The sequence below is a fragment of the Phalacrocorax carbo genome, chromosome 2 (assembly GCF_963921805.1).
Source record: "Phalacrocorax carbo chromosome 2, bPhaCar2.1, whole genome shotgun sequence".
In the NCBI taxonomy this organism is placed as follows: domain Eukaryota; kingdom Metazoa; phylum Chordata; class Aves; order Suliformes; family Phalacrocoracidae; genus Phalacrocorax; species Phalacrocorax carbo.
Window position 1 is genome coordinate 97407829 of NC_087514.1, and position 23280 is coordinate 97431108.

The following is a 23280-nucleotide window of genomic DNA, read 5'->3' on the forward strand; positions in this document are numbered from 1 at the left end:
AACTGAGGTGCCGTACTTATTAAAAATCAATGGAAAGTCCAGTGAGTTTAGATTTGACTCAGTAAGGTTTTAAACAAGCACCTGTGAGATGAATTTTTTATTTTAAATCTAACTTCTAGGCTGTGCCACAAGTGACTTTTCTTCATTCTCCTGAAGACAATGTTTTTTTAAAATTACTTATCAACCTGGGGGGGCACTGAGCAAACATCGAATGTTATTTTAAGACGACCACCCATAGACTGCGAAATGTCATTTGTCAGGGCAATTATTTACAGTTTGCCTGTACATGCTGTTCCGTCAGTTCATGGGGATACACCTCACTAATGAGACAGTAGTGTCTCTAACAATTAGTGAAACTTGGGCAACAGAATAAAGGCATTATTTTTTTTCTCAGTGGGGGTGACTGAACATAAGTCCCATCCACATAAAACACTGGACCTGTCCTCGGCTGATACTTTTTAGAAACCGTCTCCAGTCTGGTTGTTCTGTTAAAAGACTTGATCTTCTGTCAAGCTGAAGAAACTGAGGAGAGGATCTGCATTAGTTGTTCCATGGTAGAATGCAAATTTGGCGTTAGTCCTACAAATTCCTACTGAAGGTGAAAAGAGGTTTTGTTCAAAGGCAAGCAGAAATTCTTTGAAATCACGAACAACATGAAGAGTTTGAAGCACTCTCCTGGGCCTGCAGTGTATGGTGAAACAGGAGGAGGATGTGGGCAGAAAGCAGGCATGTCTGAGGAGACAGGAGAACTAGTATAGCCCTCATCATGCTAATGAAACACGAGGATGCAACAGATATTCCTCTTTTAGGCCATACTTTTGCTACAAGGCAGAAGTAACCTGACAGCCCTACAGTCTCGCTATCATTACGAAAAAATTATGTTCTTCTGGCTTATCTTGCTAGTCATTTTGGACATTGCATAGGCCTGTTTTATGCAGGATCAAATCCTTCAATAAAGTACGGAAAGCACAGCAACCTGTAATTGCATATACTTACATATCTGAAATGCACAAAAATATCCAACTTGTGCACATAAAAAACCCTGTGTCCAAACTAAGTTAAAGGTACATGAAAACTTTGGAATAACTCCAGTAGTGGGGTACAGTAATGTGTCCAGGAATACTCAAGGTATCTGGATGATTTTGTCAATTACATTCACCTGTTTCATTACAAGTCCTATAAATATTCCCAATGAAAAAGATGTGGCTCTTCAGTAGCTCCAGAGAAACACAAGGTAGGAAAGATAAGACAGGTAGATGTTTTTTTCTAAAGCTCTCATCATTGATCTGTCTTCCTAGGGAAGTTAATCATAAAAACCATAGGCCAAACACTTTTGAAAACCTTATCAGAAGTTGATGCAGTTTTTGGAGGATAGCACAACATAGAAACAGGAAAGGAGACTGATTTTTTTTTTATTGTAAATTATTCAAAGACTGGCATTCATATGCATTACTTATCTATGTATGCACAGTGCCCTATGAATATTAAATCTCATCATGTTATTTGAGGACTACACCTTGTGACTTCATTAATACTCCACAGTTATGTCTTTGCCTTACATAAAGTCAGTTGGCAAGATGTAATTTGGTTTTGTTCTAACCAGATTGCAATTCCTAGACTTTTATCACGTTACGGTATTTATTCAGTTCAGTTACTTCAGAATTGTTTATCCCATGTAAACCACCAACCAACTGAAACTACATCCACTGTTCATCCAATTTCTCAAAGGCCATCAGGAGCTTCCAGTTTCCCCATGCTGGTTTTCCCTTTCAATGAAGGTTAAGACTGAGATTATTGGTCCCTGCGTTAGTGCAAATTAAAGGCATTCCCTATTATATCTTTGGCCAGTCGCACTGTCCTTTGCATTGGGGATGGCTCAAGCCCTGGTGGCTGCTCAGTCCCAGAGAGGCACAGAGGATGGATGATTTTGTTGTCTGTCTGTCATTGTTTCCAGCAGCTCCTCTGAATCCTTTTAAAGTTCCTTTGCCAGAACTCCTTGAAAAGTGAGTAGGAAGCCAAAAGGGATGCCTCCACCTCCATCAGTGCTACGTGCTGGTGGGGCAGTGGAGGAAGGCTTACCCAAAAGATCTATTTTACTAGTTTCATCCACTTCCCCTGCCACAGATAGCTCTGTGTTTCTCTACTTCCAAGTCACCCATGGGAATGAATTTGGAAAAGTTTCTCTTCTTCCATTCCTGCGTAGTTTGTTACAGAAAAAAATAATAATCTGGTCGTGTAATTGAGGAGGATGACGAAGGTCTATTAATGCAGAAGAATTTCTGCCTGTATAAGGACTGAAGGATTAGGCTTTAACATACATGCTTTCCCAAAATTTCTCTTCTCTAATATGTTTATCATACAATTATGACTTCAACCTCTCCTCCCTCAAATGAAGGCGTATCAAACTGCCATATATCATCTTAGAATAGACTTTTTCTATGCAGGATAGCTAACCTTTGTTCTCCATGACAGCACTTTTAAGATTTTCTCAACTAGAAACTTCCTGAACTTCTTGTTCATGACACAGGATGGTGGAGCTGCCTCTCTTCAAGCTCATCTCTTCTGCATTGGAATCCATGCAGTTCTTGCTTTGGAGCTAAATAACAAGAATGTGACCCTGATGCTGTGAAAACCCAAACCAAACCTTCCACTGATTTCAAGAGCCATGGCTACCTTTATGGTCTCTTCATTGTTTCTTGATATTGATAATTTTTATGGCAGAAGCATTTAAATATAAATACCTCTGCACTGGGAGTGCCTCTTCTTCTGGGCAACTCTCTTAAAATTCCTAAGTGATTTCAGCCTCAGGACTCCAAGACAGAGTTGTACAAAATTTGTAGAAACTGCTGAAAGCATCAATGTTAGCCTCTATCACTGTAAAGCATCTGTAACCCTCATTTGAATATTTTTGTGTTTTATTGTATGTTGTGTGCATCATAATATTTGTCTTTCATTACAAATAAGAAATAGTGAACATATTTGTGTCCTAATTTTGCTAGCAATCCTCTCTTTTTAATATATCTAAGCACAAGGCTGATAATTATAATTTCAAAAAACCCCATTCTTTATAGCTTAGGGGCTTAAACTTTTATATTCTTCCTTTATTCTGAATGTATCCCTCAGGAAACAACTCTAATAATCACCTTGCCTACACTTCTTCAGTCACACATTACATTCTCTCTCCCACTTTCTTTCAGGTTAATATTAGTGTTTGTCAGCAGCAGACTTTTTTTCCCAAGGCTCTGAGTCATTACAGTAACAGTTATGTTCTCAGTAGAGAGTTCAGGGTAGGAAAATACCCAGCCCTATGCCTACATATATCTGACTGTTAGAAAACCAGAAGGCTACTCACTCCTTTTAAATGCCAAGTGTTCAATTACTTCCCTCTTGAGAGTTTTTTTTTTTTTGGTTGGTTTTCCTTTTTTAATTTGGGAAAAAGTCAAATGTGATGCAGTGGGTTACTTAAACACATGATGAGGAATACCAGCTTCAGATTTTTCCAAAGTGTGACTGTTTTTTCCAAGTATTTCTTTGGCAGAGGTTGGTTGGTTGGTTTTATGGTTTGGCTCACAAGAAGTTCAGTCTCAGTCTAGTTCTCCATGGGTATCAGCGTATGTTACAAAACCATGACACCCATTATCCTGGACAGGGACCTGTGTTGATAAGAGGTCCACTCAATAGCAGAGTTTTTGCAAGTTTGGCTTCAGGGCTTGCTAGAGCATAGTGAAGCATTCAGAGAGCTGGAGAGTATAGTTTCTGTTTCCGGCTACTGCTGTCCTTCCCTGTCCTCCCCCTGAGGTGTTTGGCTGTTCTTTGGAAACCAAGTCAGAATACACATCTCACTGCACCACTGTACATTAGCTTAAGAGCTGTGCAAAACTTTCAGAGTGAGCCTCAAGGGTATGTGAAGCCTGATCTGGGGATCATACCTACCTCAAAACAGAACTGTTACACCTGAACATTCTTCTAGACACGTAGGCTTTTCAACTGAACTGGAGGTAATGGATTTCCCTTTCTGAAAGTAGAGCTTTCTCTGGACTGTGGGTCAAATCTGAGCCCACACTGCCATCCTAAAGACTTTGTAACCAGGCAGGCAAGGATTTCCCTTATAGTGATGAAGGCCACAGAAGCATATAAATATAAATGCAGTTATCTTGCTTGTTGCTAAGCACACCCTAGTCAGAGAGAGCTCTTAGCAGCTGTCAGAACTGCTGCACTATATTTTAAAGTGAACTGTAAATCCCTGCGATGGATGACGGTATCAAGATGGATGATCTTGCAATGGTCAGTAGAGAAGTTGCTGGTGATTTCAATGACTACGCTTGTCAGTCATGGTGGAAGATGGCAGAGGATCAGAAGGACACACCAAAGGCTAAAGGACACATGCCATGAGACATTCTCCAGATTCTCCAGCATGCAAGGTTGTATTTTCTTCAGCCTCCTTCTGGCTGGGTGATCCAGTGCCCCTAGGAAAAAAAAGTATTCCATATTTCTTGCAAACAAGCAGATATGATCCTTGGAGCAAGTGAGGTATAGTGTTCTGTCTTCCATTTCTCCTGCTGCATCTCTGTGTTGCCAGCCTTTCTTCTTTTTTTTTTTTTCTGGTTTTCTCTTGAAGAAAGTCAGCTGGGCTAAACAGTCAACTGTCTCCTGGCCCATAAAGTAATGGATCCAATAATTATCAGAGGACGGCTTGGAGGGACCTACTGTGCGGTAGTCATCATGGCAAATACTAACTCTTCAAAAATGCAATGAGGAAGGTGCTAGCAACTCTCCAAAACGCAAAGAAGGAAGCTTGCAGTGTATTTGCTGTTTGTCTTTGCTTTAATTTGTGTTTAGGAATGACAATGTTTGTTACACCTCTGAAAATAGGAACACAGTTTGCATAAGCCAGATCCACCACTAAGGTGGCACTGTGAGACGCCTACTCAATCCAACCATATTTAGTGGGGTGCCAGTGTAGGAACAGCCATATCAGATTCTACCTGGAGTACATATAGCTCACCCTTATCTTTTATACTGTCTGGGTGCTTTAAAGAAGCATGTAAGAAATCTATAGAGCACACACCCATGGAGTAATCTACTCACAGGGATTCTTACTTTCTAACCTGCACCAAAAAAACCTGTACTCTGATGGTTTATTTATCTTCTTGGGTTTCTTCTTAAAAGCCAGAGAAATCCTATGCTACTCGATATTGAGTTTTCTCATATGGAAATGAAAATCTAACCTTTCAGAACCCACAGTTTTGAGCACCAGTAACGTTTGGTGGCAGTGGATTTCAGAGGGCATTTATACCTGATCTTTTGAGCAGAACATCTGCAAATACAGGAAGACTAAGCCTGATTGCTTCCTGATGCTTCTCTTGGCCAGAACTTCTGAGCCTAAATTTATCAAGGGATCACTTTATCACTGCCTTCTTCAATTTCTGATCCACTTCCAAAATCAGACTTTGGGGAACTACACTAAGACCTGATGGAAGAAGCAGGGTCCTAGCCCTCTTGCAAGTGATGCCTGTGCAACTTAGTAGCATGGCCCTTGTTAGCCCCCAGTGCCTGGCTTCATCAGGATTCCAAACAACATGCAGCTCCAATAATGCCAAACTAGATGAACTGGAAGCCACCAAGAGATAACCGTGCTACATTTCAGTTTATTAACCATCCAAGCCCACTTTCAAACTCAGGAAAGGCAAATTATAATTGAAAAGATCTCAGTGGAAACATATTCTGCTTTCACAGTCTATGGATATGCACGTTTAAGCTATCATGCCGTGTCACTGTGCTATTTGATTTATGTTTTTACTGATGCTTTGAGTGAGTAGTTTGTTGCAATGTACTGCTAAATGGAGGAAAAAACAGAAACTGCATCAGACATCCTCTCTGTATTTCATTCTAGAAAATAGCTGGCAATTATAATTACTCACCATGTTTCTGGCTCAGAATAAAAGTGGCATTGCACAAAAACCACACCGAACATTCATCGTGATTAGAAAATGCTCCATACCTTAGAGTGCAGTGGAGACATAAGAATAATTTTAAATGCAAATTAAATTGTGGGGGTAGCAAAGAGAACAGATAAAAGACAGTAAAACAAAGCCTTTCACTTTCCTCAAATTAGCAGGCTAATGTGGTATAAAAAAAAGCAGTTCTACTCAGATCTGTGCTAAGAGCTTTCATTTCATCATAATATAAAACAGCAGATCTGTCACCTTTCTCTATTCAGTACTCTTGATTTCGAGGTTGAAGTGAAAATTAGAAGCTGTTCATTCTGGCTCACAGACTGGGTTGCATTTGCTTAGTCTTATTCCATGGCAGTAGGATGGAAAGAGGTCAGTAACACTGGTAAGTACTTATCTCCTGCATCTGGTTTTATTTATTTATTTTTAAAATCTTTCACAATGCTTTGGCTTTTTATCAATGTGTATTTCCTGAAAAAAGCTTCATGGTACATTTTGAAAAAGGCTGTATTTTAAGCAGAAACGCAATGATTCCTTGAGAATGCTTGTATCAGATGTTAGAGCTCCTTCAAGAATGAATGAATTACTTAAAGTAGGAATTCTGTAATAGGAAAGGTTTCTGGATAATCCGTATATTTCACAGCATCAGTGGAATATTTTGTGTGTTCCTTTTTCTGTCTGCCTTGTCCAACGAGCAGTACCAGATAAGAAATTAATCTCCTCAAGATGTTATTTGCATTATATTCATAGCGAAACATTTAACAATCTCATTACCCTTGTGGTAAATGATAGAGAAAGTAGGTGTTTTACTTACTGAAAGCAAATTATTAGACAAAACACAGTGTTATGGTTAATCATTATGAAACACTTAAAAATATCTCAGAATATGAGATGCAACAAGGAAAATCAGAGTGGAAAAAAAAATTCTTATGGAAACTTGATGTAGATTTTTTTCCTTGGGAAAGTTTTTATCAAATCAAAACCAGGGGCTTAATTTTTCAGCATGAAGGGTGAGGGGGAGTGGGGGAGATGATGGTAGTGTCACCTCTTGTTGCTAAGTAACAACATCTTCTGGCCATTTTTATCTGATAAAGGAAGTCCAGTTGACGTTATGCATTATTCATCAGAGTTCCAATCAAACAATCAAAATTGTTTGCTTACACTGGGGACATTTAGTAAGATCAAAGAAACCCTCCTTGAAACTACTGGAGCTTACACCACTGCCAGGCAGCCCTTGATACTCGGCAGTAAGTATCATTTCTGGTTTGGGAGTGCTACAGTAAAGTGAATTGCTGAGGAATTTTAAAAGTTTTTTCATCAGGATAGGCTTCTGAATTTTAGAAAGGACTGCATGTTGATCAATGAAAACCGAATCAAAGGAAAAAGGGAAAGCTTTGGAATCCTGGTTTCCTGATTTTTGCCAACATAATTAAAGGAATTGCTTGAAGCAAGGGTCAGACTCCGTGCCCCAAACCTTTCTGTTAGGTTTGCATGGAAAAGGACTGGAGGTATTTTTGTCTGTCTGTCTTAAAATAAATGTTGTGCAGAGCTGTTTTTATGCTTATGATTATATGCCGTAGCTATGGTGTGAGGTGTGGAGAAGAGATTGTGTTTTCTGCAAATCCTGTTTTTTTATGTGAGTTGTTCAGAGTCGAAGAAAATGTAAAACATAGCAAGGAGGCTGGAGAAGGGTCACGATAATGTGCATAATCCTGGGAACTCTGCACGCAGAGGCAGACCTGATTCGGTGTACATCGTGAACAGTTGGAATCTACGATCTAGACAGATCCGAGGTTCAGAAAAATGCCGAAATTCGTATTTTTGGTTTAGCTAAGAAGCAGTGCTAGGAGTTAGCCTACCATTTCTTAATGATTGTTCTTATCACATCTTTTAAAACTGATGGTGGGATGTTTGGTTGCTACCTCTGGTCACTAAGAGGGGAGAGGGAAGGCAAGGTTGGCTTCTGGTCATTTAGGTGGAATAGAATATCCAGAGTATTGTGTCCTCCTTTCTAGTGCAGTGTTTTGGCATAAGTGGCACGAATGCTACCTTTAATGTAGTCTGTTACAGTAGTGCCTACTCAGAGCTGCTGGCTGTGGATCTGGCTAAAGACGGTCCCTGCCCCAAGCTTTTCTGATCTTCTTTTTAAGAGCAAATGTAACAGCCAGGTGAATCTAAGTATGTATTGTAAGAAATGGAGACTGTGGCTAGAGTAAAGGCGATTGTTCTAGGAAGGTGCTAGGAATCTCGCTAATACTGCAGCAGGACTTTTCTTTTATGTCTTTAGACAAGGATTTAAACCAAACATCCTAAAATAGAAAAGGATACTTACGAAGTTCTATGAATAGTGATTTGAAAATGCTTTGACCCTAATATGCCAAAAAAAGTACTTTAGTGACTGCCTACACAGTTCTTTCCACAAAGAAACTCACCACCTTTCTTTCTGTCTGATGTCTCTGTAATCTTTCCCAGGAATCTGACTGATCATCCATACCGGAATATTGTACACAAACGTAAAGTTCCTTCAAAATGGACTACTTTTTGGATGTCGAGTCTGCTCACAGACTGTTTTACAGTCAAGGAGCTCAAGGTAAGAAACTCTGGTACTGACTCAGAAGATGACTATTTTAACTGTACAGTTCAGATGTATAGAGCCAGACAAGGGCCAACCCTCATGACTGACGTACTGAAGTGCAGAGAGGCTATAGGGAAGGAAAGGCCTTCAAAATGCATGGGGTGTAAAAAGGATTACAAGAAGAGTAATGATAGAGCTGATTTGCCCTCTCAGAGGATAAGGAAAAACCATGAGAGCTGTTGGGTGCACAGCAGGAGCAAAAGGAGCTGCCAAGATCCAGACTCTGGTGTTGCAGAACCCAAATGGACAAGTCAGAGGGGACAGCAATGGCCCTGCTACTTGCTGTGTAAGCCTCTGGGGTCCCTCCCCTTCATCCTTGCTTTATCTATTGATGCTGTCAGGATCATAACGTGTTGTTATTCAGTGCTGCAGGAATAACTGGTTTGGGAAAGCCCTGAGGCAGTCCAGCACACTGTATGCAAACAGCAGGCTCTCACTGGTCTGCATCCCTCCCTGTGAAATGCTGGCCCCCACTGAGCAGGTGCCGTGTAAGAGAGGGAAAGGGTAATCAAGCTTCTTTGCTTTAATGTACTTGAGACTTGTTCATGACATAGATGATATTTTTGGTAAAGCAAGCTCACATTTTTCTCACCAGCTCTATTTTTGGAGAAAACTTGCCATTTCAGAGAGAAGGGTTTTTTTTGTTCCTTACAATTTTAACACCATATTAAATATAAGGAAACTGTAAGAACCAAGTATCTGTATCAGCCTCTTTTGTTTTTACATACTGCCTGTTTTCTAAAAACGCAATCCAGCTTTTTTCTACCATTAATTTCATCAGTTTCCAATCAAATTCAAGGTCTGGCCAACAGAGTTCTGCCTTCCCTCTGGAGGCCATTCTCCCAGAGCAGACCTAATCCATCCGGGGGGGTGCCACCATCCCAGGATACACGGGGGTCAGTACCACCTTTAACCTTTGGCTCAGCTGATGTGCTGCGGCCTAACACATGCTGTATTGCCCAGCTGCTGCCCCAGCTGTTGTGATACGTTTTCATCTGTACAAGTCACAGAAAACCATTTTTGTCACAACACAGCCTTCTGCATTGAACCACAGAAGTAAATGCTAAGCATCTCAAAATCAGGAAGAAATCAGCTGAGGGTAATGACTGATTTTGCTGGCTTTTTCTCCACCTCTAAAATGCAATGGACACCTGAGCATTGCTACAGAAGTAACATTAAAGTAAGTTCTCGGATATCCCTATGAGAACAAACCCCTTTTTATTCCATAGAAACTGAAATTCAGGAACCTACAACTCACTGCTTTACAAGCCATAGCAGTTTATAACATCATCCCTGTGCACTGCAAGGTACAGAATGGACCATGGAAGAAGGAATATGTATTCATGCAATGAAAGTCTATTACAGTAATGTGCTCAAGCTAACTAATAAAGGTTGCACAGGCAACCTTCACTGTAAGGACTTCCAAGAAGGCAAGGAAAAAAAAATAATCATACCCATGCTTGGAGAAATTATATTGTTAGCACATATAGAAATGCTTGTACTGATCAGTTGGATACATGACTTAAATTTTAACCTTACCACCTGGTTGATTCTTTGTTTTAATGCAATTATTTCACCTTTTTAAAATGCAAAATGAGGAAAAAAATCTGTCATGCAGAACTGTGTTCCTTGATACAAAAGTCATCAGCAGGGGGTTGACCTTTAGAACTGTCATACAGGCTTCTATCGCTTGGCCCAAACAAGTAGGAACCAGCACTGAGACTTGGGGAATTTTTGTCCCCCTGCTTGTGAACATTTTATGAAGGATGCCAACGGCATGCTTCCACTGTGCACCACAGCATAGCACAGATGCCCCCAGACCTTAACTACCTCCACAACTGGAAACAGTACATTGATACAAGAGCCATGCTGCACTTACGTTCTGTCCCCTTCAAGTTTTCACCTTTCTCTTTGCTCCCTTTACTGCGTTTTCCCCAGCCCCTGCCCTTCATATCTCCTAACTCACATGCTTGTGAGACCTCTTCCCCAAACTCTAGTACTCTCCCCTCTGTTCATCTCTCTGTGTTTGAGGTCAGCTGCTTTCCAACAAGCTGGGTGCCAGCAGGGAAATTGCTCTGAGCACAGAAGTGACAACACTTCTGCTCTACATTCTCAAATGCTGCAACACAGCCACCCCCTGGCAACAGGAGAGGTGGCTGAGGGGAAGGATGGATGGAAAACCCCGCTAGCAATAGGTGTGAAAGGTGAAATATGGCCTGTGCAGAGAGAAGTTTCAGGCTTTCACTGTCTGAGGTAGCACTGAGCATCTCTGAGGTGACAGAGATGGCTTCAGCAGGCCAAACAATAAACCTCTGGAAGAGTTTCATCATCAAAGTTTCCTGCAGCAAATGCCTTTATCACCATCCTTAGCCCCAAACTCCTTGATGGTAGCATCCCCTTCCTCTGATCTAGCTTACCCCCTGTACACAAGGAACTCAACCCTATTAAGTGAGCATTGATGCTGCCTGTACAGCTCTGATAACTCCTGTCATCCTTGTGCAGAATTTTAGGGCTGTCTTCCATGGAACAGGCATTTCTATATGAGATAATGGCATGATTTCTCCAAACATGGGCAAAAGTAATGTATTTCTTTCCTTATCGGTCTTCTGAGAAACAGTTAAACTGCATTAGCTATAACTTTCTTAAAAAAAAAAAAAAAAAAAAATTACACTGAATGTGATGCACCCATCCACCATAAATAGCATAGCTCAAGTAGCTAGTTTGGAACTGAATAAAAGGTCCGCAAGTAACTATTTTATGTTAATGTAATAACAGGATGCTATTAGCAAATCATGCTATCAAACAGCATGTGTACATGCTTTAAAACTGCATTATGACAGAATTGAGTGAAAGAAGACTACAGTATTCTGCCATTTAATTAGAAACATCAGAACACATGACATGTATTAGTATTACTTTAGTTATGTTATTAGTTATTGCACTACAAAATGCTCTGTTTACAGACTATAGAAAGGGGGTTTATAACCCACTTACTCTTTCTGTGAGATTTGAAGATTTCTGCCTTTTAATCCTTTGATCAAGAATAAAACGGCTTTCCAATGTTTTCACGTTAATGATATGACAACATTACAAATGGCAGCTGTAAAGCACTCATTCTCATCTGTACCCACTCTTTGTGGGTGGAAGAGAAGAGAAGGAATAGGACTGCAAAATGTTGGGAAGGAACTCAAGAGCTATCACGGCATTTCCAGCGGATGATAGCAAACCCCAGCTGACCTCAGGTCTTGTGTAGTTGAATGCAGGATGCTCTGACTTCAGCAAACAGACTGAAACAGGGGTTTGGCCCTCAGCAACTAACCGGTTCTCTATCCCTTGCTACCTGCACTAACACCCACACCCCATCCCTACTCCTGCAGGAAGCTGCCGAACTGCCTTTGCTGCTGTAGGGTATGAGGAGAGAGGTGTTACCTTATCAGCTGCCTCCTCTCCCATCCTCTCCTTCTGCAGAAGCAGCCATCACCTCATTCCCGTGGGCTGTGCGCAGAGGAGAGGATAGTTTGGCCATTTGGGCTGAATCTGCTATTCAAACAGCTGTTCCCTGTTTCCTCCAAGGAAAGTGCAGCAGGAGGGATGGAAAAGTCACAAAAACTGGATCTGGCAGTAGGATTATCTAGATTTAGAAAACCTGGTAAATGAAGCCAGCTGGCTGTAGTCTTCAGATACAAGCCAGAAATATCCTAAGCCCGGCAGCCCTCCCTGACTGTCTCTCCCATGGCCATATGTTGGGATCTAGGAGATAGGGGGTGTCCTTGCCAAGCACGTAATGCCTGGTGACGCATCTGCAAATCAGAGGCAGCAAAGAAGGGACTGTGAGCCCCTGGATCCAGCCCCTTGCCCTAGGGAAGTCTGAATCTGAAATCTAAGCATGGAGTTGGACTTTAATTTTCAGAAAAGTCTTTCCCCTTTGAAGTGTGTGGAAGATACTGGTCATTCTTGGATGTAAATGTATGCTAAATACAAATCTACCATGGCTTTCAGCCATGAGGGCTGAAAGCATATGATGGTGCCTGGAACAGGATCCAGCTTGCTTATCCCTTAGGTGTCCTCAGTGAAGATGTTTCCACCTAAGAATTCTGGCTAACCTGGCATGTATCAGTGGAGAGAAACAGTGATTTTAAGAGTGGGGTTCACCTAATCTTAGACATCTTCCTTGGGATAATATAAATCTTGCCTTATTCTCTCTACTGATTATGACAGCCTAGACAGCTAACTTGAGTGAAAGATGCCTGTGCTAATGGCATTTGTTTGCACAGAGGAATCATGTGTTGACAGGCAAGATAGGACCTAATTCAGGAAAGGGAGTAACTTCCCCAAAACATGTCAAACTGTAATCCAAAGCTGTAAATGTGCAGATCCTGTTTCAGCTGTAGCCTGCTTTGGAGAAACATCAGCTTTGATCTTGAAGTTCTACTTGAAAGAAGTTATGCTTTGGGGCATGCAAAGAATGACCTCATATTTGACATAGTTGAGCAGGCTGGTGCTGAGGAGCAGCAGAATCAGGCTGCTTCATAAGGGAAAGAGAGCCAAGAGTCAGCCAGACAGGCAGAGGCAGCAGCCTCACCTACACGAGGTAAAGCACTGCAGCACAGGAGCAGGGCAGAACTGGTGACAGTCACCAGGTTCAGCCAAGAGCCCAGATCATCAGACAAGATGATCACCTGTCCATGGTGATGAGGCAGGTATGAGGCCAAGCAGGACATCAAGTCAGCAGTCCGGATGTGGATCAGTGAGGAATGCAGCCAGCCACAGGCACAGCCACAGCCTTGCTCAGCAAGTGGGCAATGGCCTTGGTGTAAACGTAGCTCCCAAAAGGGAGGAGGCAGCTGTTGAGGCTTCTTGCTGCTTCCTCAAACAGCTCCAAAGCTGGTTATGGCTTCTCAAAATGCTCTCTCCAACAGTTGTGCCATGTCAGAGACCCTGCCTTGAGCATAGCCATCAAACTGTATACAAGAAGTGCATGCAGGGCCATGGTCATTGGTACCTAGGTCTCACCTAGGCTTGTTCAGGATTAAGAAACGAGGAACCCCTCCTTCTCTTGTACACAAGGGGATAGAGCCCCTTGGATGAATTCTGAGAGAAGACAACTTCTGTTCAGTACATTATAAATGAAGGCTTTAGGTACCATCATAAAAGGTGAGTTGCCCATCTCAGATGTGTGGAGCACTTTTCTGCAGCCATGAGTCTGATGGAGGGGGTCCTAAGTCTGTCCCCTCTAGCAACTCCACACCACACCCTGATGGGACAGGCTGGACATCATGTGGTCAGGATGCCATTCTGGGCTGTGTGAGTCCATTCTTGCACTACTGTTGGACCCTGCAGTCCCTGCATGGGAGTCTGGGTTATGCCCTCAGGCGACTTCTGACTACAAGGATAAAATCGTTTCTGATTTCCTGGAGACCTGTGCATTCACTTTTCCAGTCTTATCTCCTCTTTCACCAGCAGGGGGCAAGAAGCTTAAAATTAACGGCATTAATCAAGTATTTCCAAGATGCTCCTACATGCCTTGAAGTCACTTGCCAGTCCACTTGGCAGGATACACTGTGCATGTTTAAATAACTGAACAAAACTCTCCTGAAGGCTTATCTTAAACTGTCTTTTGTATCTATAAATAATTTACAGATCCACTTACATTAGGTATGCTTTTGCTGGTTGCAACATTCCTACAATCTACCTGATGAATGTAAGGAGTGAACAAAAAATGTAAAGTAGAAAAAATATGGAATCAAAAATATATGGCCAAGGGATAACAGATGCACAAGATTGTATAGACACATAGGGGATGATTGCTCAAAAGATTTCAGGAAATTCTTCTTGATCAGTTTTCCAGGTTTAATAAAATACTCCCAGGTATAGTTTTAATTCCACATTTTCCTCTCACATTCTGCCTCCACAATATATTTATTTCACTGTGCTTCACTTTTGCTCATTTATTTTAATTCATACAGTGCTGACTCATTCTAGATGTTTGACTTCACTCACTGCTGACTACTCAATGCTGCTTCCCCTCTGCTTTTGCATGTCCAATATTTTACAAAAGCGTATTGCTGCAGTATCCCCAGATCCTAATCCAGAATGATTCCACTGCAGACATTCCTTGTGTAAAGTAACATTAGGATACTCCATCCATCAAAATTTTATGATTAGTTCATCCCATAGATTAACATCTTTTCAAAGTGATGTTATTTTGCAAGTCTTTTTCTTTTTTTCTTCATGTGATGTCACTAGCTCTTAGGCTAAAAATTAGTAACAGCAAACATACGTTCCTGAAGTAATTTCCCTCCCTTTGAATCCCAGGAAGTAGCTGATCAACATCTACTTTTTCCTCATCCCTTTTAATTTTTTTTTCCCTTTCCCACCTCTTATTCTGACATATCCCCAGTATTGGGGAATTTAGGAACAGGCAACTGAGTGCCATGATTGGAGTCTGGCTTGCAGAGTCAGGTAGCCTAGCTTCACCAACTATATAAAAGTAGCTTACGATGAGTTGCAGTAACTGTACTTCAGCAACTTTTTGTTCATTTATTTCAATATCCAGTCAGCCAAATTAAAGTCAGAAGAAATAAGGATCTTGTAATTCTCAGCAGCATATCCGAATAAAACTAGGGTGCTTGAGATCCAGTACTCCATACCCCAAAATATAGAAAACTTTAGAAAACCTATGCATGGATCACATTTGAAAAAATGTGATTCTGAAAACTAAATCTAACTTTTTTCTACTAAAAATTAATTTTAAATAACCAAGCATCTACTTGCCCATATTTCATAATAATTTATCTGTTTTATGTATGTGTTTATTTATTTAATGTAGCCTGTTTTCGGAAGCCTATGCCTTTGGACACAACAGCAGAGGAACAAGCATGTTTCCTTTAAAATGTACAAAAGGTGCTAGTTAGGCATATTGTCCATATGTTTACCCAAATATCACAAACCAGCATAACGAGCGTGTGCATAAAAGCGGTTATCCTTTTGCATGTGTACTATTGTTTGCAACCCTCAGGCCTGTGTTTGAATGCTATGTATCTTAAGTACTTTCAGATTACTGATGTCCATCAAACCAAAGATTTGTCCACCAAACAAAGATCTCAACAGCTTTGCTTTAGAGACACGGAGCAATCCATATGCATGTGCTCCTGTGTTTATCCAGGAGACACAAGCCTATAAATCATTCCTCATAAACGACAAATTAGGTCCCCTCCAGTGCTTCTGCACATGTTCTACTCTCTTCCTCTTGCGCTGGTCATACCCCATTTCCCACCTCTAATGCTGCAAATGGTGTTCTTTATCAGTTGCATTTAAAACAAAACAAAAGTTGAAGTGGCATCAAATCAGACCAAAAGATTTTTTTTTCCCAGGTAAAGATCCATTTGGACCCATTGCTTGGTCTGTCTTTAAAGAATATTCACAATCTAATAATTTCTTTTAGCACAGATGGAATATCGTGTCCTAGATGCATCAAAATGTAGCAGAACTGATGTTTTTAAAGCTTACATTTAGACAAAAATACGTTTCTGCGTGCATTATCTACATGTTAGGCCATGATGAGCCCTTTCCACAGAAACATGAAGGAGCAGACCCGAATAAGAAGCTCATATATTTCTCCAATGAAAAAAACAGTTGCAAGAAAGCATCCTACCAGATCAGCAACAGCAGCACAGCAATTAAAATATTTTCATAGGTGTTCTACAAATGTGTCATAAACGTACCCTTTCCAACGCATCTAGGCTCAGACATCTCCAGCAGAAACATTTTAGCACTTTGCTTGTACTAAGATTAAAATCATCCAGTCTCAAAAGTTTTTGCCATTTTGCGGTAAGAATCTGCTACACAGATTCAGGTTTCTAGATGAAGACCCTACTGAGCCAAAAATGACTGGGGTATTTGTGTCAAAAATGAGATATTTTAAAAACATTTTAATAAAAGTCCATTTATAACAGTGGATGGAAGAATCTAGATGGATATTTCACATTTTCTCTGACTAGTTTTTAGCAGGGTAGCTTTTCACTTCTGAAAGTTTTCCGATTAAAAATGTCCAAAATTTTTCTAAAAAACAAAAGAGTCATTAAAAAATCAGTATTATAACTCTTCAAAACATAAAGCTAGTTGTTGGCAAAGATTTGTACTAATATTTGAAATAAAATATGTGGAAATGTATTTTAATGGAAAAAATGGAAGCCATCAAAAATTCTTTGCAAACCATCCCCCATATTTTCAGTAATTTCAAACAGCATTCAAAAATTGGACCACCTGTAGGTGTAACTAAATATATTGAAATTATATGTTCAAAATGCTTCTGAACATGCAATATAATCATTTACAGATTTCACATTCCCTTCTCCTAAACGCATACTTGTGTCGTACTTCAGTAACATACAATATTTTGAGACAACAAATGTGAGATTATATATAATCAGTTCTAAGGTGTCATTACATACCTTACAGCATTTCTAGTTTTAAGGTATTTTTCCTCCACAAGCAACCTTTTCCCTTTCTCACAAATACCAGACAAGGTGTTGGTGCAATGTGCCAATCATGGTGTAACTCTGTGAGGGACAGTGCAAACAGAATGAAAGTATTTAACCAAAATGGCTGGTTTGCCTGCCATGTGCTGCTAGGGTGGCTGCTTAAAATGAGTTTTGGGACACCGCTCTCAAATCCATTTGCAGTGTAAGCAGGCCCCTTAATGTTTATCGTAATGTCATTCGTTTACTCCAAGACCTCTAAGGGGACACTTTCCAATTTTCCTGAAAAACCATCTCCTAAAAATGTGTCCCAGAGGCTGAGCTGGTTTTTGGAGAGCAGCTGAAGCTAGTGATACTGGTGGGTTATCTGTCACGGACCCAATGGTCGCATTGGGCTAATGTTGACAGCTTTACTAAAAAATATATGGCAACAGATTCTTATAATAAGGAATGCTATGGATTACAGTTAGGAAAAGAGTGTGTACAGGTATATTCACGGCATGCACAAATATTCAGCGTCACCGTATGGATATCAGAATGCGATCAGCTATACTTTGCAGTTCCATGGCTGCGTAAGAGTTGATCTTAGGTTTTTATTGCAAAATGTTTTAAAACTTATTAGCTTCCTCTGAAATTTTTCCAACATTTTCTTAAAATTTCCAGTTTGTCTAGAAAACTCCTTTTGGTAATCTACACAAAAGGGAGATAATCATGGTTGTCAAAGTCAAAAATATAATGATTACTCCAGGAAACATTTTCCAGCATACACCTACCTCTAGTCCAAATGAATACAAGCCAGATCCCAATATTTTGACCCAAAAGGTAAAATTTATTGATAAACAATTATATAGACAAGCCCACTCTTATTCTCTGTTTACCATAAATGCATATGCATTTTGGTGGTTTTTTTTCCAAACAGAGTCCTGTGTTGTGATCCAGCTAGCCCTGAAATGCCTGGGGTGCCCTTTCACTGATTTAACTAGAGCTAGATCATGTCAGTTTTAAAAGCCAAATCTTTTACATGGTGGTTTTATGAGATGATTTTTACAATGCTGACTTCATATACAGATAAATCTTTCTTTAGTGTAAATTTGATGATACAGTACACAAAACCATCCATAGCAGAATTTTTCCATTCCCTTTTATCTTCATTACTGTACACCCCTATTACAAGGGAGTAATAGTTTACAGTCTAGTCGCAGATTTGACTTTAGCTTAATCTAAATAGTTGACCCCATTAAATCAATTTCAACTCTTGCCCTTTGCTTTTACTTCAAATTCAAATGCTAGATTAGAAATGAGCAAAAACCTGAAAGAAATTTATTTAAAACCAGAAGGCAAGTAAGTTAGACCAGAAATAACCGCTACCTCCAGCAGTGCATATTTGCTTGTTTAGTAAAATATGTAAGGCTGCAAATTGAGAAACAGACCGTGACAGCTTTTTTAACCTCATACTAATTATATGCTATCATGCCTAACGCCTAAGTCAGGTTTTAGGCATCTGAAGGCTTCTGGTTGACAGGTATTATCTGGAACTCTAAAAAACTTTTACAAGACAGAACCACAGTTAGCAGGCTGCAGCAAATGCTCTTAGTCACTATCAGTCATGCTCTCTGGTCCCAGAAGGAAAATATAGTTTGTTATTAGTTATTTGAAGTGTGGTGGCTTACAAAGGCCCGAAGACAGAGACTGTTACACCAGGTAATACCCAAACAGCAAGAAACATCCAGGGTTTAGGCTCTTATAGGGTCCCAGATGAAGTTAATGTTAATAGTCCCACACTAAGGGTAAGGATGGGCTTTCAAGCTGAAATTCTCTTTCCAGCTATACATGAGCTGGAGGGGAAAGAAATACGCTGAGAAGGTGGTACTTGTGCATGGTGCTCACGCTTTCAGTGATGAGCCAGATCCCATCTAGCATTTGTGATAATCTTTATCTACTCAGAGGGAGAATTGGGTGGATATATTTATAGAGGCTCTTCTGTTTGTGATTTGTAATTTATAGGCTTAGCACCCAAAGCATTCAACAGCCACTCATAATTACATTTCACATAAAAAACACCTACATTAAAGGGACATTATCAAGGCTGTAAGGTCAAGTGCTAAATACTTAGGCAATGCCAGAATGAAGGTTGCCTCTGCAACATTAATTCAGTCTCCTTATACATATGTATAGTTAGTATGGTTTCTAATTGCATGATGATACAGTAATTTTTTACTATCCTACCATTTGCTTCATCAGTGCATGGAGTGGGCAGTGCTCACTTGATGAGCCAGTATTAAATACTGTGCTTTCTCCTCCTTGAAGGCATGGCCCCAAGCCATTTAAACCCTGTTTAGAAGATAGAAATCTTAATTTCTTCATGGGCTTTTCATCGGTGCTTCACTAAAGTATATGATACTTTACAAATATTAATGAACTTATATCTTCACAAAATCCCTACTGAAAGAAAATTATGATTCTCCCTGTTTCATGACTAGGAAACTAAGACATAAAGTGATCAAAAGCAAAAAGTAGCTGTTAATTTTGAGTGCCCAAATCAAGACAACAAGAAACTGAGTTTTGGAATAGTTGCTGTAGGCATCATGCCATGTGTCCCAAGCACAGCTTCCACAGATTCCTCTAAAAAGTGAACACTTAAACACTTCCATTACTCAGTCACTATAGCCTCAAAAACAGCATTCAGAAAAAGAGAGACTGCAGTTGTTGAGAAGTAATGAAGAAAGTTTAAGTGGCAAAACTAGGAACTTTGAAGAAGCAACCTGTGGCAGGAACAGAGCTATAACCTGTGTCTTTGGGGCACACAACACAGCAATCTTTGCTCTTCTTGACAGGCTTTAAATTCTGCAGCATGTGAGGCAGGGACCTCACAGCAAACACGCTACAGATCCTCTTTTCCATTGAGCAATTTTCTTTCTCTTTTCTTCCCTCTGTTTTTTTTTTTTTTCTTTTTCTCCTTCTTCCTCCCCCTTTCCATTTCTCCTTTCTCCTGCTATTCTCTTCATTTGTTCTTTCTTACCAGCTCGTCGGGCAACTCTTCTCACCGTGCCCACTCTGATGACAGCATCTTCTGAGGATGACATAGACCGGAGACCCATCAGAAGACTCCGGTCTAAGAGTGACACCCCTTACTTGGAAGAAGCTAGAATCTGCTTCAACCTTGATAATGGTAAGACCACCCCTTCCCCAAACAGCATGTGATGTCAAGTAAAGACTTTTTTTGAGATGCAGATGGCCCGGATGGTACCTCCTCGCTCACAAGTGGTATGGTGGCTCATCAGACATCCAAGGATGCAATGGCTGTCTAACTATAAGCACCTGCATATGTATGAACAGGGATCCTTTTCAAAATTCTCCTGCAAGTACTAACTAAAGATCTTCCCATTTTAGGTAGGGTGAACCAGTGAGATCAGAGCAAAAGAGAATGGCTTTGCAAACATGATATATTTATATCTTATCCACTCCAGGCATCCAGAAACACAAAAGTTCTCATGAACATTTACAAAGGGATTAGAGCTAACAGCAGACTTCAGCTAAGCCCAACATTACAACTGTGGAAGAACATCCAGCATGCCCCAAAATGTCTACAGGTTTAATTGGCAAAAGTGTAACAGAAAAGTCTTGATTCTGCAGGAATGAGTAAGAGAACCGTCCCCCAAAATTCAGACCAGATAATGTTACTATTGCTGCCTTCAGAGTTACTGAGCCCTGTCATTCCCTGGTCCTTTATCTCACTGAGGTTGGCCAAAACAAAACATTTTGGAAGTACTGACAAATTAGTGGCTTTAAGCACACTGGGTTTTCTTTAAAAAATCTGAATTAAATGGGATGAATTGGTACATCCCCTGGCACATATTTGAACTGTTCAACTCTCACTTTATGTAGTACTTCTGTGCCACCCAGATTGTTTTTTTTTTCTTAAATAGTATTTTTAATTATTTCTACTACACTAACACCTAGAGGTCCCAACTGAAATTGGAGCCCTAGCATGGCACGCAGCCTACAACCACAGGGTAAGAAATAACATCTACATAAAGAGCTGATTACTAAATAGAGAAGATGGAATAGGGGAGAAGCAGCAAAACAATGTCCCCAGTTTGGAGCTGGAGAATGGAGTCACTGATTTTTGCCTACGGTCACATTTTTTTTCAAAGACCTGCCAAAGTGACTTATGAATACAAGTCCCAAGCTTTAAGCAATGGTCAGTTTTAAACACAGCAAGTGTCAGCTCCTCAGTCCCCTTCACATTTTAAAGCACTTGGCCTAGTGCACCATTTTGGTTTACTTAATGGGTTTGCCCAAGGAAACAGGGTGAAGGGATGAAACCTTAGACATCCCACCAGGTCTCGATCCAGCCGTGCTTTGGGTTTTGGGTCACCTAAGCTAGAAGAGATCAGTTCAGGGTGCCCAAGACAGGGGCGTGAGGTGCCAGGCCTTCTGCGGGGTGTCACCTCAGCCAGACCGAGGTGCTTGGGCGGGAGTCCCTCAGCCGGGACCCTGCCCTGGGGGTGGGAAACCGCCTCAGCCGGGACCCACCCCGGGGCGGGGGGGCGGCACCTCAGCCTGGCCCGGGCCTCCCCTGGGCAGGGCCGTGGGGGGACACACCGCTCCGACCGCACGGCGCGAAGGTGGCCGCCCTGAGGCGAGCGGCCGCGGGAGGCGGAGGCGCTGCCGGCGGGCAGGGGCAGCGGGCAGGGCCGCCGCGGCCGCTCCCGTCCGCAGATCCTTGACGGGTTTTCTCTGTCTCTCTCCCTCCCTCCCTTCCTCCCTCCGCTCCTTTCTCCCTTTCCCTCTCTCCTTCCCCGTCCTCCCCTCCCCCTCCCGGCGCCTCTCCCCCTCCCTGCCCGCCCGCCCCCTCCGCCCCCTCCTCGCCCGGCCGCCCCGCGACGCGCCGCCACTCGCCCTCGCCAGCTCGCCGGGCCACGCTGCTCACCGTGCCCACATTAATGGCGGCATCTTCCGAGGAGGACATCGACCGCAGACCCATTCGCCGCGTCCGCTCCAAGAGCGACACCCCCTACCTCGCTGAGGCCCGCATCTCCTTCAACCTCGAGGCAGGTGAGAGACGGCTCGCCCCGGCCCGGCGCGGCGCTGCACGGCCCGGGGCGGGGGTAGGGGGGCGGCCCGCCTCGCTCCCCGCCGCCCGTGGACCGGCGGCGGCTGCCCTGGCGGCGGGGGAGGTAGGGAGGGAAGAGGCCGCCCCCGGCGCCGCGGCCTCCTCCCCCGCCAGCACCGGCGGGTTCCCCGGCCCGGCCCTGACGCCCGCTTCTTCGCACCTCCCCGGCCTCCCCCGGCCCCTGACCGGCTCCCCTTACGCCGCACCTACCACCCGCCCCGGCCGGGGCCGGCTTCCCCTCTCCGTGCGGCCCCTCAAAGCCTTCCCTCGCCCCGCAGAGCCTTGTGCCGCTTCCCCGCAAGACTTCTGCTCTGCACCTCCTCGCCAGGTTCTTCTGGCATCCCTCCCGGACGCGCTGCCCTCGGCGCTTTGCAAGTCTCTCCCCGTCTCACTCTTTGCCTTCTTCCCCTGATGGGTTTGTGCCTCAAAAGTGTAAAGAAACTTGCGTCCGCGTTGTCTACTTTTTCTCAGTCTCATGAGGTCGCCCGTTGTCTCAGCGTTGCTTTTCGTGACTCTTGATGGGTGTTACAGCCTGATGCTTTCTACCAACATGCCTCCAGCTCCCCACATCCACCTCCTCACGCCCATTACCAGGTTGGGCCTCCTGCAAGTCTCCACCTGACCCGTCCGTCCCCCTTCTCCACTGCTTCTCCTTCTTCTCTGCCACCTCTTCCTCATGGCTCCCTTGAGATTTCAGCTGTCCCCTTCAGTTCATCCTGCACATGGCAACTATCCTATTTCTTTCCTACTAGGCCTGTGGTTTTCCCTCCTTCCCTGACCTTTTCTTTCCTTATGGGCTCTGTCAACAGTAAACTACACCAGAGGTTACTTGCTCTCAAAAACAAAGGAAAAGAAAGTTCTTTCTGTTGGTTCTCTGCACCAAACCAGACTTCCTCTGGCTGGTGGGGGGGCGTGAGGGAGTATCTGTAGCCGGGAAGCTCCACTGCTTCTACCTCATGTCCCAGGAGCAGCGGCAGCGCACAAAATGACCCAAGTGGTAACAGTCTTTGATGCTGAGCCTGTCAGCTCACTGCTAGCTGTACAGGGAAAAGAACTGCCTCAGAGTTGCCGCTTGCCATGCTGCAGTCTCCCCCA

At 42.4% G+C, this 23280-nt stretch overlaps 1 protein-coding gene and 1 long non-coding RNA gene across 4 annotated transcripts in view; one reads left to right on the forward strand and one right to left on the reverse strand.

The window, feature by feature from the left end:
- LOC135311998 (uncharacterized) overlaps positions 1–22090 on the reverse strand; it is a 42242-nt gene extending 20152 nt beyond the window's left edge. Inside the window, exon 1 of the long non-coding RNA XR_010371605.1 lies at positions 22003–22090. This is a non-coding gene — a long non-coding RNA (uncharacterized LOC135311998). The remainder of the gene's footprint in view (positions 1–22002) is intronic.
- The window catches only part of PHACTR1 (phosphatase and actin regulator 1), a 311643-nt gene continuing 294597 nt past the window's right edge, over positions 6235–23280 (forward strand). For 2 of the 3 annotated variants that reach the window (XM_064443598.1, XM_064443601.1), the window contains exons 1-4: positions 6235–6339; positions 8427–8544; positions 20092–20238; positions 21981–22127. In XM_064443598.1, the coding sequence (XP_064299668.1) occupies positions 8484–8544; positions 20092–20238; positions 21981–22127 (355 nt within the window). In that variant the 5' untranslated portion in view covers positions 6235–6339; positions 8427–8483. Of the gene's footprint in view, positions 6340–7105; positions 7202–8426; positions 8545–20091; positions 20239–21980; positions 22128–23280 lie in introns of those variants that run through there. The other variant, XM_064443599.1, reaches the window with a different exon arrangement.